This window comes from Danio aesculapii, chromosome 3, assembly GCF_903798145.1.
Source record: "Danio aesculapii chromosome 3, fDanAes4.1, whole genome shotgun sequence".
NCBI classification, from domain to species: domain Eukaryota; kingdom Metazoa; phylum Chordata; class Actinopteri; order Cypriniformes; family Danionidae; genus Danio; species Danio aesculapii.
The window spans coordinates 45224029-45240536 of record NC_079437.1 but is presented as its reverse complement, the minus strand read 5'-3'; the positions used below and the strand labels follow the sequence as shown (position 1 = coordinate 45240536).

Below are 16508 nucleotides of genomic sequence, written 5' to 3'. Positions count from 1 at the left end.
GGAACCCACTCACCACAAGACATTAAACATAAAATTGGATTTAAAGATAAAGTTAAAATAGCAGAACCTCTATGAGTTCTAAATTCCAAGTAGAACAGCATTCAATTTTACAGTCCCCTTTTGGTCACACTTTATTTTGATGGTCCGTTTGTTGAATTTAAGTTACATTGCATCCACATGCCAACTAATTCTCATTAGATTATAAGTAGACGATTAGGTTGGGGTTAGGGTTAGTGTAAGTTGACATGTACTTGCAAAGTTTCTTATATTCAGTTAAATGTCTGTTGAATACTAATGTCTGTACTAATACTCAAATGGACCATCAAAATAAAGTGATCACCGCCTTTTATTCAGTGGAAATAATACTTCAAATATTTAAATCTGATTATTCTTAACGTCATGTGTATATCATATTGTTTTGCTAGCCGATGCATTGTTTATCAAAGAGTGACTTCCAGCACCTTTGGAATCAATTACAAAACATGAGTCTAATAACAATGAAGGGAGCAGGTAAGTTCATGGATGTGGGTTCTGACGTCAAAGACTTTAAAGCAGATCATAGGTGATTGATTAACCTGAGTGATGGAAAACAAATCAAGTGTCAAATTTGAGGTGCTATCTTGACTGTTAACGAAATCATATTCGGTGCAACAGCAAAGTCCATCATTTTTAATATAAATATTATGGGGATCCAACATCCTGTTAGTACTGGTGCACTGCTGGAATGTGTGCCGCTGTTAATACCTCACCTCATCTGCATGTATACAGTATGGGAAGCGGTAAGGATTAGCTGTGGGGTTGGTTAGGATTAGGAAGTTACATCAGGTAGATACTTAAGTGAGGGAGTATGGAATCTGGCTGAGAGGAATTTTTCCATTTCGAGCCCCTCTTCGATTCACAGGGTTACACTTACAAGTACAATTTTATCTATTAGTTTTGTAACTTGCTCTTGAGAAATCTTATGTTTAATTGTCCAACTTGTAGTTAATCACTTTTGTGGGCAAGTGATGTCCTGCGTTTTTCCACTGACATTGGCTGGTGCATGTTATTCCGTCACAAACTGTTAACTAATTTTATATTGATATACAGTGGGCACGCAGAGTACTCAGACTCACTTAAATTTTTCAATCTTTGTTATATTGCAGCCATTTGGTAAAATCATTTAAGTAAATTTTTTCCCCTCATTATTGTACATGACACCCCATATTGATAGTAAAACACAGAACTGTTTTATTAAAAAAGGAAAAATGAAATATTATATGGTCCTAAGTATTCAGACCCTTTGTTGTGCTGCTCATATATTTAACTCAGGTGCTGTCCACTTCTGATCATCCTTAAAATGGTTCTACACCTTGATATGAGTCCAGCTGTATTTGATTAAACTGATTGGACTTGATTGAGAAAGCCACACAACTGTTTGTCTATATAAGACCCTAAACTCACAATGAATGTCAGAACAAATGAGAATCATGAGGTCAAAGTAACTGCTGAAGAGCTCAGAAACAGAATTGTGGCATGGTACAGTTCTGGCCAAAGGCTCCTAAAAGCACAGTGGCCTCCATAATCCTTAAATGGTAGATGTTTGGGATGACCAGAACCCTTCCTAGAGCCTTGGTGAGAGAGGTAAAGATGAACCCGAAGATCACTGTGGCTAAGCTACAGAGATGCGGTTGAGAGATGGGAGAAAGTTGTATAAAATCAACCATCACTGCAGCCCTCCACCAATTGGGGCTTTATGGCAGAGTGGTCCGACAAATGAAAGCCTGCATGCAGTTTGCTAAAAAAAAAACACCTGAAGGACTCCAATATGGTGAGAAATAAGATATTCTCATCTGTTGAGACCAAGGTAAAACTTTTTAGCCTTAATTCTAAGCAGTATGTGTGGAGAAAACTAGGCACTGCTTATCACCTGTCCAATACAGTCTCAACAGTGAAGTATGGTGATGGCAGCATCAGACTGTGGGGGTGTTTTTCAGCTGAAGGGACAAGACAACTGGTTGCAATTGAGGGAAAGATGAATGCTGCCAAGTACAGGGATATCCTGGATGAAAATCTTCTCCAGAGTACTCAGGACCTCAGACTGGGCCAAACGTTAGCGTTAACCTTACAACAAGACAATGACCATAAGCACACAGCTAAAATAACAAAGGAGTGGCTTCAAAACAACTCCATGACTGTTTTTGACTGGCCCAACCCGAGCCCTGAATTAAACCCAATTGAGCATCTCTAGAGAGACCTTAACATGGCTGTCCACAAGCGTTTACCATCCAACCTGACAGAACTGGAGAGGATCTGCAAAGAGGAATAGCAGAGGCTCCCCAAATCCAGGTGTAAAAAAACTTGCATCTTTCCCAAAAAGACTCATTGCTTCTCATTGCTTCTACTAAATACTGAGCAAAGGCTCTAAATACTTAGGGCCATGTGATATTTAAGTTTTTGTTTTTTAATAATCCTGACTGCCTGTCATTTTTAAGCTAGTTTCATGTAAAAAAAAAATATATATATATATATAAATAAATAAACTTAAGATAAATACAAACATGATTTTTTTTTATTTTACTAAAGAAAAAATTGAAATACAGGACTGTCCAAAACCCCTGGGATTTATCTCTAGATAAATACATGAACGTTATACAGTATCATGTTGAAACAAACAGTACATTTTTCTGAAATGCATAGTCTCATGTAATGACTAAATCAAATGTCAATAAGATGCCAATAAAACAGCCGTTAAAGTCATGTGATGCTTTATATAGTCAGAAAACTACTAAACAAGAGATTAAAAACAGCATCAAACTAATCTTTAAAATCTACATCATTTATTCTTGTCTTCCCAGTTTAAAAATGAAGACATAGACCAATTAATCATTCATATATGATTTTTTTACCTTCTAACAAATCTAAAACTTTCAAGAATTATGAATAAGTTGTTTTATAATCACATATTCTGTAATATAACCACGTTTGGATTTGCACATATAATTTTGGATAAATGGAACATATTTTAAAATGATAATGTCTTTGTAATAGTAAACTATAATAAATATGTTGTTATAAAATCTAATTGTGATGTAAATTACATTTTTATAAAGTATAAAAGATGATTGACATTAAATATTTACAAATATTTATTCATTGATTCTCAATAATGTCTTAATGAAAAGATAATTAGCATATTTGGTACATTTTATTTTGATATACCAGGAAAAAAACAACAACACACACACATACAGTTGAAATCAGAATTATTAGCCCCCCTTTTTTTTTATTTATTTATTTTTTTTTATATTTCCTAAATGATGTTTAACAGAGCAAGGAAATTTTCACAGCATGACTGATAATATTTTTTCTTCTGGAGAAAGTGTTATTTGTTTTACTTCAGCTAGAATAAAAGCAGTTTTATATTCTTTTAAAAGCCATTTTAGGGGTCAATATTATTAGCCCCTTCAAGCTTTTTTATTTTTTTTATTTTAAGTCTACAGAACAAACCATCATTATATAAGTTGCCTAATTACCCTAACCTGCCTAGTTAAGCTAATTAACCTAGTTAAGCTTTTAAATGTCACGTATAGAAGTGTCTTGAAAAATATCTAGTCAAATATTATTTACTGTCATCATGGCAAAGATCAAATATATCAGTCATTAAAAATGAGTTATTAAAACTATTATATTTAGAAATGTGTTGAAAAAATCTTCTCTCCTATAAACAGAAATTGGGGAAAAAATAAACAGGGGGCTAATAATTCAGGTTCAACTGTAGGTATGAATAATAAAGTAATAGTTCTCGCAGTAGATTAAATGTTTATCCTGAAATATTAACGCCAACCTGATTTCACCAAGTAGGACATTGATCCTGGAACAACATTCCAATCAGCCGATCAGAATTTAGGGATAAGTTTACAGTTTATGTTAAGTTAAGGCTTATGGTTAGGGTTATGTACATGATTGTTATCCAATTAATATTCTCCTCTGATTTTGGGAATAATTCACAGTTATGGTTGGGTTTGGGTGTAGGGAATGGGTATGGATTACATTTTCAAACATAGATGTTAATCCAAGATCACATCGTACTTGGCAAAATAATGAGGTGCAAATATTAATAGCCAAAACCTAAAGTTCCGTCATCTATTACCCATTATTCACTTGTCACAATCTGTTGAAGTTTTTCCTACAATGAAAAGTTTTAAAATAAAATTGTAAGTTTTTCTAAATAACTTATGTTGTGTTTAATAGAAAAAAAGAAACTCGTAAAGGTTTGAAACCATTTGAGGGAAAGTAAATGGTGGGTCAGTTTTTATGTGAACTACCCTTTTAAAACATTTGTACTGCGTTTTCTAAAAATGGCCACAAGGTGGTGCAGTGTCTGCTGACACCGTGTATTACAGCTTTAAAATGTACAATATCTGCACAAATAAACCTGATCACGCTAAAAATTAACAATAAAAATACTTGTTCAGCATTTATCAATAATAATTAATGTTAATTTTAATTTATTAATGCATTATTGTAATTCAAAGTAGAGTTCGGTAATGTACCGTGAGTTGACAAGAACAATGAACAACTTTATTTGGTCACACTTTATTGTGATGGTCCGCTTGTTGAATTTAAGTTACATTGCATCTAATTCTCATTAGATTATTAGTAGACTTTTAGGTTTGGGTTAGGGTTAGTGTAAGTTGACATGTTCTTGTAAAGTTTCTTATAGTCTGTTGAATGTCTGTATCAACAGATATTAAGCAGTCTACTAATACTTAAATGGACCATCAAAATAAAGTGTTACCCTTTATTTTCACCAACTAACATTAACAAAGATGAATAAATACTGTAATTAATGTATTGCTCAGTGTTTGTTCATATTAGTAAAGTAGGAATTAGTTTTTTTGAGTTAAAGATGGACTCTACATCATAAATCAGAATGTTACTGAACTGTAAAATACGATATGATTACTAAGTCATGACAACTTATGTTTTTAGTTAATTTTTAACTTATTAAACTAAGTTAACCATGTTCTAAATTAATTTTATAAGATACACAAGCTTTATAAGTTATGTTATATTAAACTGTTTTAAGTCTACATAACAGATAAGTTTAATATAACATAAGTTCAGTGGACTCATAAGGTTAATTTGATTTAGCTTAAAAATTTAAGGCAACCAGTATTTTTACAGTGTACGCCTAACAAGAAATGCAATACTTAAATGGTGTAAATACAACTCAAAAGCAGTGAGAAATGCTCAGTGATCCAGTGCATGATGGGAATCGCCACTATTTTCTGAGTAGATCTGACATTATGTGATTACTTTAATATTTCCTCACACAACACTTGCAAACGTAACAAACAACATTACACAACAAGGTACAACGTATAACAATTTCTAGATGCTTGAATTGAGTACTACTATATGTAACCCACCAGTCCTACTGCACCCAGCCCAGTCTGAGCTGTTATCGAACCAGCAATTCTTTGTGAGAGTCGGTTGCTCAAATAAGGAGGCTAAAGACCATGGCCTCTAGCATCTGTCGCTAGAGCACCTTTAGAGGTCAAAGGAGTGAGGTTTACCTGCATAGCACTTTGCTAGCTAACCTCCGTTAGACTCACCCTCCTAAGCCTCACTCCCATCCCGGATGAGCCCCCACGTGTAACCCACCACTCCTACTCCACCCAATTCGGTCTGAGCTGGGATCAAACTGGTGATTCTTTCTATGGGAGTCTGTTGCTCTAACAAGGAGGCTAAAGACCATGGCCTCTAGGGTCGAGTGAGGTTTACTCACTTCGCTATCTGGCCTCTGTTACATATAGTATTACTTTATATATATTTTTCTTGTCAAATTAAATTTACTATTGAAGTTATATTTGTTTGTTTTTTCTGTAGTGTTTGTTTACCTCATCACAGAATCATTATAATCAGGGCAACAGACATCAACTGTGTGTGCTCATAGCCTTAAGTCTGTGAAATGGTGCAACTGTAGCCTTTTCCCAGTGTGTATCTGTTCATGATATCTGAGATGATAATATACACATAAATCTAAATTAAACACACCACGCATATATCCAATAAATCAATTCCAATAATAATACAAAATGTGTACAGTTATGTTTTTATTTTTTATATATAACACATGCTTACAGACAGAATGCCATCACTTGATGTTTGACATTTTAATTGACAAATAGCTTATATTTTGACCTAAAGGGGTAGTTCACCCAAAAATGAAAACTCTGTAATTTTTCCTCTGTTGAACACAAAATAAGATACTTCGAAGTATGTTGGAAATCCATTGAATTCTTAGTACTTTTTTCCTAATGGCATTCCAATATTTTTCTAAATATCTTCAGATTTTGAACTACTTCCTTTTTTTGGTTTTAGTTTTAGTAAATGCTATGTAGATACATTTTTTTTGGGTGAACCCTTTTAAATTGTAAGTATTTATGCTATAAAATCCTGTTAATGCTGTATACCTTTTTTTTATAATGTATAAAAAGAGGAAGGTTAGTTTTCAAGGACTGTAGCGCAGGGTAATGCACTGCTGTTCTCTGTAGCTCTGAAACACAAATGAATCTCTGTCAAACATTAAACATAGTTCTTCAGATTTTCAATAATCAGACTTCTTATTTACCTTTCAAATCCTTGAAGTTATTCACTCTTAGGACACACAGGCTCACCCTTCACAATAAACCACACTTCATTGTGCCTGTTCATAATCTTCATTGGGCTGAAACACAGAAGAACAGATTGAACGTCAGATTTAAAGGGAATTAGAGAATATAACTGTCTGAAAGCTCACACACACACCTGTTATAGCCCACATTATAGTGGTATTCTGTCTCATATGTAGCCTGTGCATTGTCCAGTGCCGTTTTCAGACTCTGAGTCTGATATTTGGACACGACTGAAAACATCCAGCCGCCGAAGCTTTTGACATACACATTCATATCTGGACTGTCTGTAAAGTATACCTGCAAATAAATTCAATTCAGTATTAGTCAGTAGCTACAATATATATCAAAAAGAAACGTTCAGTCCTTTAGGCAAAACATTTTGACTTTTATTCATTCTCAGAATTTGTGATGTCAACAATTCAATTTTCACTTTTTAAAATGCTAATTCTTTAAATCAATAATTAGATTTGTACTATAGTAACAATGTCAGTTTTTAATACCACACATTAAACCAGTGGTCTCAAACCCAATTCCTGGAGAGCCACAGCTCAACTCACACCTGCATACTAAGTTGTTCTCACATGGCGTTATGGATGATGCGTGAAATTCAGATAGAGGGCAGGAAGTGATTATTCTACATAGGAATCGCTATCAGAACATCAAAATGTTTCTGTTTTTGTTGTTTTTTTAATTATTTAAATTGGCCAAAATAAGAAATGCCGAACAGCTTTCATATACTGGCAAAAGTTTTTGCACATAAAGGGGAGAAAGTAAAAAAAAAAACTGGCTGAAAAGCAGAAGAAAAGGCAGCATGTAATAAACATTTATTTAATACATCCATCTGTACAAACTTTTTTTGAATGCGAAAATTTGTTTGACAACACCAATAAAGATTATACACAGGCCTAGCTATGTGTTAAAATATGTTAATGTGTCATATCAAAATCAGTTTCAAACACCACCACACTTATACAAAATCCAGGAGAATATAATTAACGTACCCTGCCATGTAATCGTTGTAATGAAATCTCTGCCTGGTTTTGCAATAATCCATATCTTGAAGTTTTGGTGGAATAAAGAACCATATCGTTAACCTCGAGATGCACAGCAGGGGTGAATGTTTGTTGATGATAAGTTCATCGGCACAACAAAAGTGAAATGCAACCCTTGCGACAAAACTAGACTGTTATTATTGTGGAGCACTGTTTACCCCTCACAAAAATAAATAAATAAATACCCCTTGCATAAATAAATAAGAATGTAGACTATGCGTCCGCGCTTTTTTATACTTTCGTCTGTTATTTCGTGATGTCTGGAAGATATCTGCATGAGGGAAAAAAACTATAGTAAATTGTAATAAAATGTTTTTGAACCACATAGTAAAGTGTATAATGTGTGCAACTCTTTGTTAATGAATGTTACTGAATATTGTAGCATAGTAAACTGATAAACTGTAATAAATACTGTAACATTAGGGTAAACTGTGGTGCATTGTGATCATAGTGTAGAAAAGTGAAGCCTGTTGAATAATTTGAATAACTTCATGATATAAGGATCATACCCAACATATGTGGTTGTTTTCTTATTATATCTCCTTTGAAATTTGGTATAAATCGCAATAATTCGGACTTTCCTCTCTCTTCCACTCAATTTTTTAATTTTTTACTTCCTGCCCTCCATCTGGGGTCTCCGTCACCAGAACCACGTGATTGAAAACTACCTTTAGTCTCTAGTAGTCTTGAGCACCTTGATTATTTGGATCAGCTGTGTTTAATTAACGGTGGAGCAAAACTGTGCAGAGCTGCGGCCCTCCAGGAATCGAGCTTGAGAACTATGCTATAAACTTAAAGGAGTAAAATGTTACTAGTTACTGTCTTTATATCAACTGATGGCATTACTTGCAGAAATCTTAATAACTTAATATTAAATAAGATCTTAACTAAAGTCTTTGTAACGACTAAGAAGGTGTATGACCCCTTTAAGAGCATGCACCCTTTTTTTGTGTTGTTGCATTAGACACGAGCCCTGCATGTATGTGAGGGTTGCTCCATTTATTTTCATTTATTTCATTAGCGTTAACCCTGTGTGCGGCATTTTGTTTGTAAAGGACAGTTTACCCAATGCCTGGAAAATAAAATAAAATCAAATAAAATACCACTGAAACAAAATATTCAAAGAAGATTCTTTGGATTTACAAAATTTTTTACGTTAAGTGGTTGTAAAATATTTATTTGGGCTCAATTCAAACATATTAAGTTGAATATTATACATTTATTATACATTTGTTAGTTTAAATTCAACACAAATTGCAACAGTTGGCAGACATCTTTTTTCAGTGCACCACTGGGGGAAATCGTCTTTGCAAACTTTGTTTATTTGAGGGTTATCCATATTGCTTAATAAAAATTTAAATTCAACTAGTAATTTTTTTTTGTTGATATCAAGAATTGTATTTTCACAAGTTAAAGATCACCGTACACGCCGCCGTTGAAATTAAGTTGTTGATGTATTAATAATTAATTACTTGCAGAAATATAATTTGCTGCTTGTTCAAACTACTTATTTAAAATCAGCTAAAACAACAGAGTCATTGAGGTTTTTTTTGGGACAGCTTAATTTTTTTATGTTGAATCAACTCAAAATTGTAAAAACCATTAAGTTAACTTAATTGATTTGTGTTGAGATGACATGAAGGCATTGTGTGGAACCCTGCATTTTTAACAGTGTAGCTACACTGCAATAAATGTAGAGTTCCACACGATCCCTTCATGTTATCCCAACATAAATCGATTAGGTTCACTTAACAACTTTAATTGGATTGAACATAAAACAATTAAGTTGTCCCAAAAAAAAAATTGTCAAGAATTGTGTCGTTTCAGCTGATATTATATAAGTCGTTTGAATGAGCAGTAAAATATTGAGTGTAGTAAAAATATGAATTTCAGACATGAAGAATTCAGTGATCACTCATTGAAAGGTTAGTTCTTGATATCTTAAATGTACTTCAATATGATTTATTCAGCATTTGTAATATCTAAAATAGTGTTTTTGATATAACTCTAAAATTGTGGGACTTTATGTCAGGACTCCTAGCTGGTTCTATCTGTTTTGTTTGTTTGTATTAGCCACATGTTCCTTTGTTTGTGCTCCTGATTGTTTCTCTCCACCCTCTTGTTCCCATTCATTTAGTTGACTTGTTTCACCTGTCTTTGCTCATTTTCTCCTCATTAGCTCCCCTATTTATTCTCTTTGTTTGTGCTGTTCTATGCCAGATTGTTGTTTGCTTCTGACCCTGCAACATCAAATATAGGTGAACTGATTATTTTTAGTTAGCCTTTTTCTGTTTGACTCCAGGACTCTCTCCATACCTTCCCAGCCTTTCTGTGTAGTCCCCGGCTTGGCCAAAGTCTTTGCTCTTGTGCTGCCTGAATTTACGATGTCCTGGACACTGGCCTGGTTCTGACCATTACACCTGCCTCGGTTTCTAGTGGCCAGTCTATTTTTTGTTCCTGTATATTTCCAGTTATTCTACCCCCCCCCAACTATTCCAGCAAAGTCTACTGAGAAGACTGCCTGCTGAAGAGCATTTTGTTTCCCATTTGTTAGACTGAGTTTTTTTTGTATCTTTTTTTTTTCCCTGAGACTGAGACATTTCCATTAGAGGAATATTTCTTTTAATCTTGCCCTTTTTACGTATGGGCTAATCTGTCAGATTTTTTGTCTTCTTTATTAAATGATTTGTCTTCACCTGCTTTTGGGTTTTTTTTCTGTTTACTGGCCCTGATACTGTATTTATAGCTATTATAACACTGGCACTATAGTCGTCATGTAATTTTGTCTAAAATAAACTTCTTTTTTTTCTGGTATTAATTCAGTTGATGATTTTAAGAATAGACAAATGCGCTAATAACCATGCAATTACTAAAGTAAATAAAAAAGCTTTTTATTAGCAAAAATGGTAAGAAACTGGAAATCAATCAATCCTATAATTGAAATCAATTCAATATCATCAGTTGAATCTGAATGAAAACCTATGGTAACATTTAACATGTGAAAATACGATTCTTAATATCAAGAATGATATTTTTACTAGTTTACCGATATCCTAATTAATACTGATTCCTAATTGTTTTCTGATTCTGATAATAAGAATTTGATTTCTTTCAATGATGATGTCATTATTCCCACCTATTATCCAAGGTATTATTTTTAGACTTCCCATTAGTTTTAATAGTTCCATTTCTACAAGTAAAACTATAACCCTGATATCAACAATTAGCATTTCAACTAGAGAAATCTGAAGTGTTGATATCAAGAGCTTATATGCTTTGAATGAGTTAAAGTCAAAAGTTTGCCATAAACGCTACAGAGAGAGTGGAGAATGGCTCACAGATGGATCAGTCGGCCTGGGTGGTTTGCTCTGGTAGTTGGAGGGGAGGAGGAAGCTGAGCACATAGACTGACGACTGCCACATGTTCGAGCTCCCGTTGACTTTAATGGTGACTGGTGCAGTCATGTCAATCTTAGCACCTAGAAAAGAAGAGGTATTTTTGGTTTATGAAAGTGAATCTCGGTTGACTGCAAAAACAATAAAGTGTGCATGTCTTACCTACACATCCTCTTATGATGACAAAATTCATATCAATGTATGCTAACTCTGGTGTAAGTGTTTAAAGTGAAGTGTGTGGTTTTAAAGCTTTATGTGCGTATACTGTATGTGTATGTCACATATGATATTTTAAGGTCGCTATAAAAGCATTTTTTTTTGCTAGCCTGCATAGCTAAACTGTTTGTTTTGGTAATCTTTAATGAAAATCTGACCATTTGTCAGAGCCAATAGCCTAGTGCAGTGTTTCTCAACCACGTTCCTGGAGGACCACAAGCTCTGCACATTATGTCTCCTTAACCAAACACACCTGATTCACATCATCAGCTCATTGGCAGAAACTGAAAGACCTGTAATAGGTGTGCTAGACAAAGGAGATGTCCAAAGCATGCAGTGTTTGTGGTCCTCCAGGAACGTGGCTGAGAAACTCTGGCCTATTGGACAGTGTCATAAGTTCGAGTCCTGACGTCTTCTCTCTCTTTTTCTTTTTAGCTTAATTTCCTGTCCTACTATGCTATCTTAATAAAGGCTCAATCAATCAATCAATCAATCAATCAATCAATCAATCAATCAATCAATCAATCAATCAATCAATCAATCAATCAATCAATCAATCAATCAATCAATCAATCAATTAATCAATCAATCAGCACATAAGACAGACCATTTGCATCCACTGTGGAATGACAGTCTCTTACTGTTTTTTGAATGTTTGATGACTTAGGGGAAATATTAGTGACTCCCCTCCAACCATTCATTTGCTGCCAGTAAAAGTTGAGAGGAGGAACTCAAAAGATAGATAGATAGATAGATAGATAGATAGATAGATAGATAGATAGATAGATAGATAGATAGATAGATAGATAGATAGATAGATAGATAATATTCCATTTTAGTTGGAGGGGGGACTACAGCGACAGTAGAGGCTATGTAGACGACATATTGTGCAATAAAGATTTAAAGTACCCTTAACACAGACGTTTTTATGTGTTATTGTGGTCTTGTGGCGAGATTGTGCACAGACTGACCCCTGTCGACAAGGAAAGGTATTGCAAAAGTTGTTGCAATTTGCCTGTGTTTGTCTGTGTACATTAAGCGGCAACCACCCGCTCTCACTCCTAAAGCAAACACAGAAGTAACTGAAACTGCAATTCATTGAAATTCCGCTAGACTTAGCTCCATAATAGAGCAAATTTCTACTGAGCCCACTGTTAAAATGGCAGACAGAAAAAAAGATGTTTACAGCCTGGTACAAAGAACGATTTTGGTGTAAATAGCTAACATTACACATAACCTTAACATTGACAACTGTGAGGGGGTGATTTTTTTTTTTTTTTTTTTAAACTCATCCGTTTCATTTATATTAAGTTACATTACGTCTGCATAATTAAGGGCGTGGCCACTTGAGTGACAGCTAGGTCTCGCTGGTCGCCGTCACTTCACCTCATCTGATTCCGGCTGATTAGCCACTGAACTCGGCATATACATCGTATTTTTGTTTTGTTTTATGTGGCTTTACACAGTCAATTGCTTTTTGGAATTATTTCCTACAATTATCAGATGATATGGCATACTGTGTGCACTTAATTGTGCTCACAAACCATTCATGTGGCCTCCATTTCCTAGGTGAGTGAAATTATATACTTATAAACAATACCTATAAATGTATTTGTTTTATTGAAGATCATTTATCATTTATCATTTTCTTTAGACTTGTAATGCACTCTGGAATCTGACAGATTGATTAGCTCTAGGCTCTAGAACAGTCATCTGAAGCGTTGTCGTACAGTGTTATGCCTGGATTTCATAAAAATGCCATGCATTTACTAACACAGACTATATTTGTAGTGTTTGGAAGTAATTTGCGTTTTCCTCCTGTAGTAAAACGTCATAAGAACAATGCGTAGTAGCTAAATGTATTACAACAGTGTTTTTAAAAGAGTAAATACTTTATTGACATAGTATACAACCAAGCACAAGTGGTCAGAATGTAAACGAGTTGCAGGTAATGAAGTATTAAGCATTTCTTCCAAAGAAAAGACCATCTAAGCAAAATGCTAGCACGCGTCTGTAGCTCCGCTCACGCTCTGCCTCTTTGCCCTTGTTTGGTATCCCCGGTCGGTGCAATGATGCGCAAACAAAATGGTGACGAATGACCACGCCTACTTGTAGCTTCTTTTGCGTTCTTCAGAAACCTATGAGTGACGTCACGGTTATTACGTCCATATCTTTTACAGCCTATGGTGTACATCTGTAAACGTGAATGAGTCAAATGAAGGGAAAATTTCTAATCATTTTTTGCGCTCTTAAAAGGCAACAACAAAAAACGGTTACAAATACAACAGCCAATCAGAGGCGTCTAGATGTAATCATTGCTGAAAAATCACTGGAGTTTTGTTGTGTCACAAAACAGACCAGATTTCTGCTCTTTCTCATCATAAACAACTATGTGCGGATACGATTTCCAGTAAGAAATTTCTTAAGCTGATTCTGTGATTACTACACAAGTTCTTTTGGCTAGAGTAACATAATGAACCAACATGTTTTGTCTATTTTGTTTGAATAAGACATGCTGTTTGTCCACAAAAACATTTAAAATGTATTTATTATTAAGGTGCTCTCAGGATACTCATACTTGATTCTGATTGGTTAGTCACGACATTGCGAAGTATATTATTCTTAGATAACCGCAGAAACTAATAACACAGGCTCATCTGGCTACTATGGATCATCTTGACAGTTAGTGAGTATTTTAATTTACATATTTATATCTGTCACACCACTGTTCTTGACTGTTTGGTGCCATCTTCTGAACAAAAAAAGTAATATTGCTACTGTAATAAGAATTATAATGTAAGCTCCATGCAGCCATTTAAGAAAAACATTCTTTCTGCAAGCTTTAATAAAGAGCTAGTAAATTTTTACAGCTCAGATCAATGTTTTGTGTCAAATTGTTTAGATAGAGATAAAAAGTTAAGTACAGTTAAATATATACATATATGTACATAATAATGTACATCCAGCCATTTGTTATAGCAGAATACAATTGTGTCTTATTCTGAAATAAACAACCACACTGAAAAAAAATTATTCAAAGATGATTCCTTGGATTTACTCATTTTTTTATGTTAAGTGGTTGTAAACAATTTATTTGGGCTGAATTTAAACAAACAAATTAAGTTGAACATTATTCAATTAAATTTGTTTAAATTCAACACAAATAGTTTGCAACAGTTCTGCATGAAACACTTTTTTTCAGTGCAGCTGGATGTACAGTACAGTACAAAATCACTAGTACAACATACCTGCCAATACTCCCGTTTTCCCCAGGAGTCTTTTTTTTTTGCCACCCTCCCGTTTTGTTATTTCTCATAGAAAACTTCCGTAATTTCAATCAAATTTGAAACCACAGGTCGCCAACATTGGCATAGGATCTGATTTCAGCGGCCTCCTGTAACACGCTTCATAGTTCAGTTACTAACACCACAGTACACAGTACCCGGTTCTCAACAGTGTTATTCAGACACCTCACCCCCGAACCTAACTTCCCCGGTCTCCCGGATTTTCAGGGACAAATGTTGGCAGATATGAGTACAATCTCAACAGCAATAATCAACAATTATGTTATTTTTTTGTTATAATATTGCTCCATCGCTGTGATGATTTCTGTTTTTTAATGTAGAACCTACAGTTTGTTCTGATTATAATACTTCATTCGTTTCTGATTTTCGAATGACTTAAGTCAGTATCTTTATAGAGACATTTGCCCCCCACAATAGGCAATATTTGACCCCCATGCAGACTCACCAGCTTCGTTTTCTCCGGTGATGTACTTAAAAAGTTTCCTGAATGCTCTTGAAACCGCAACTTCCATGACATAAGATTCAGCTTCTGTGGTCACCCACTTGGCAGCATCATAGTGACGTACCTGCAGGAGTACATTTCTCATTACCATCCCTCCTCTGTGTATGACCCCATCGTTTAATTTCTATTTATTCTTCTTGTATCTTGTACCTCATAATCACTTCCCGCACAAACCAAGTCAAACAGCAAGCACTCTTTTGTCTCGGAGCAGTAACTGGATTCACTAGTGGAGTCTCTGAGAAATGCAAATGTCACATTTAACATCACATACACGTAGTGTAGACCAGTGTTTCCCAACCCTGTTCCTGAAAACACACCAACAGAACACATTTTCAACCTCTTCCTAATTAAATTAAATAAAGACCTGAATCAACTCATCAGAACATTAGAAGAGACTCCAAAACCTGAAATTAATGGGTCAGATACACTGTAAAAAATGTAGGGTTCCACACAATTCATTCATGTTGTCCCAACACAAATTGATTAAGCTAACTTAACACTTTTAACAAATTTATGTGGACTGAACATAAAAAAATTAAGTTGTCCCAATGAAATATCAAGAATTTTGTTTGTTTAAATAACTATTTTTAACAATTAAAAAATATATATTTTTGAGTGTAAGGGAGACATGCGAAATATGTAGTGCAGGTGTGCCTCCAGGAGCAGTGAAAAAAAATATATTCAAAGATGATTCCTTGGATTTACTCAATTTTTTTTTACATTGAGTGGTTGTAAACAATTTATTTGGGCTGAATTTAAACAAACAAATTAAGTTGAACATTGTTAAATTTAATTTGTTTGTTTAAATTCAACACAAATAAATTGTTTGCAACAGTTTTGCATGCAGCACTTTTTTTCAGTGAACAGTATATGCTGTAGACGAACATAAAGCAAAGAAAAAAATGAATCTCACCCAATTCTTCCATCTACAGTCACTGCAATGAGCAGCACGACCACCCCTATCAAGCAATTCCTTAAAAAACATGAAAGCAGAAATAACGACCTCACATTTGGTATACTCCAGCGTGTTTAAAGTCCTTTTAATGGTGTTTTTACAGCAGTGCAGGAAAGTAAAACTTCTGTACTTACATGTTGCAGAATGTTGTAGCTTCAGGCTGTGCAGAGAGGAAATGTGTGCAATGTGCGCCTGCAGGCTGTTACTTATACTGAACATACAATGTTATGAAATCTGCACCCGCCTACAAAACCCCAGATCTGCTGTCATGTAAGCAGGTTAGGTAAGAGTTTTCTTAACCACTAGGGGCAGTATTTCTTTCTTTCTTTTTTTTTTTTTAAATCCTTGTTGTATTTGAAGTTTTGTAACTAAAGAAATCGATCACTTTATACGTGTATACTGAATAACAAATCAGCATTAC

The 16508-nt window shown here is 34.5% G+C and overlaps 1 protein-coding gene across 1 annotated transcript; it reads right to left on the bottom strand.

The window, feature by feature from the left end:
* Window positions 1-6094: 6094 nt before the first annotated feature.
* soul5 (heme-binding protein soul5) lies at window positions 6095-16325 on the bottom strand. The gene is made up of 8 exons (XM_056452052.1): window positions 16222-16325; window positions 16046-16105; window positions 15283-15367; window positions 15076-15196; window positions 11053-11192; window positions 6796-6959; window positions 6620-6715; window positions 6095-6544 (listed from the first exon to the last, which is right to left on the bottom strand). Coding segments are annotated over exons 1-7 (651 nt in total). The 5' UTR covers window positions 16224-16325; the 3' UTR covers window positions 6095-6544; window positions 6620-6636.
* Window positions 16326-16508: the final 183 nt, after the last annotated feature.